Source organism: Necator americanus, chromosome V (genome assembly GCF_031761385.1).
Source record: "Necator americanus strain Aroian chromosome V, whole genome shotgun sequence".
NCBI classification, from domain to species: Eukaryota; Metazoa; Nematoda; class Chromadorea; order Rhabditida; family Ancylostomatidae; genus Necator; species Necator americanus.
Window position 1 is genome coordinate 3,648,586 of NC_087375.1, and position 1,374 is coordinate 3,649,959.

Here is a 1,374-nt window from a genome sequence, read left to right on the forward strand (position 1 = left end):
AGTCTCCGGAACTGGACCTGGGCACCTAGCATCCGGGAACGCAACAAGTATGTCTGTACGGTGTCAGTGGTTCGATACCGTCGGAGACCAACCAAACTCTCGATCCAACTCTGCGGTTTTTCATTCTTTTTTTTTGTGATTTAATTACTTTTTATCTTTATATTAGTGATTAAGCGCTACAATCTGGGCTTAACTGGATAATTTTTGCTGCAAATTTTGATTATTTAAAGATTTTTGGAATTAGTAAAAATTTGAAACTATTACTAATATCGATCAAATTCCAAGCACATTTCTCCGGCAACTTATTTCATTTTGTTTTCGGATGGAATTTCTATACGCATGATTTCATCGTGCATCCATGAAAATGAATTCGTATGGATTTGTGCAATCATATTCATTCATTCATTCATTCATTCATCGTTCAATGTTTACCTGTTTACTACTGTTCTCTATTTGTGGTCGTCCTCGTCCTCGTCGTCGTTTCGTTACCTCAGCAGCAGCAACAGCAGCGTCGGCGGCAACTGTGATGCGTCAGTGAGTGACTGAGTGAGTGACTGATAAATGTATACAAATGCGAGGATGATTTCATTAGGGTTTTGTTGTCGTGCAGTGGTGCTTTGCAAGCGAATTGTGAGTTGTTGGCAATGTTCCCATTTTGCAAAAATATTCATCCACTAAATGTGGCGTGACGAAAAAAAAAACGAAAGAAAGAAAAACATAACACATTGGACAATAAGAACCCGTGAATAATTCTGTTGTTTCTGTTAAGAACGACGAGAAAAATAACCGGCTAATCGTTTCTTTTTTTTGACGTTAACAAGATCTTTTCCTTTAAAAGTCAAGAATTCCCGTGTATTCAGTGGAATTTTCACTTTTTTTCAATTTACTTATTGTTGTATTCATGTTGTTCATCCCAGTTATTCATATTGTTTTCAGAATTCCAGACAAAAGAAACTGTGAATTTTCATTCCCCCAATAAAATATTAATAATATGAAGTAATATAAAACATCTATTCGAAAACTAACTAGCATTTTTTTGGTTTTTCTTAAGGAAAATTTGAGAAAAACTACTGAAGTACTGAACTTGCACTTATACATTTACAATTATAAGTACTTTACTGTATAAAGACTTAAAATTGTATCGTAGGTGCGATAAGGAGTTTTTTTTAGTTAGTGGATCTTTTATTTAAGGGAACATCTTGAATTAACATAACATCCTTTCTCACTTTCTTATTACGTATTTTATATTTGCCGCTATTTTGTATTTATTATTATTATTATTACTATTATTATTATTATTATTTATGAATTATTATTTAGTATTTAAGAGATTAATTTTTTCATTCTTATTTCATTTATGCCTCATTTATAAAA

The 1,374-nt window shown here is 32.4% G+C and overlaps 1 protein-coding gene across 1 annotated transcript; it reads left to right on the plus strand.

Moving 5' to 3' along the window:
• Nucleotides 1-424: 424 nt before the first annotated feature.
• Nucleotides 425-689, plus strand: RB195_012826 (uncharacterized protein; the record flags this gene model as incomplete). Its single annotated transcript, XM_064202383.1, has 2 exons — nt 425-534; nt 593-689. 2 exons carry the CDS (start codon nt 425-427, stop codon nt 687-689), a joined length of 207 nt encoding a protein of 68 aa, XP_064058264.1.
• Nucleotides 690-1,374: the final 685 nt, after the last annotated feature.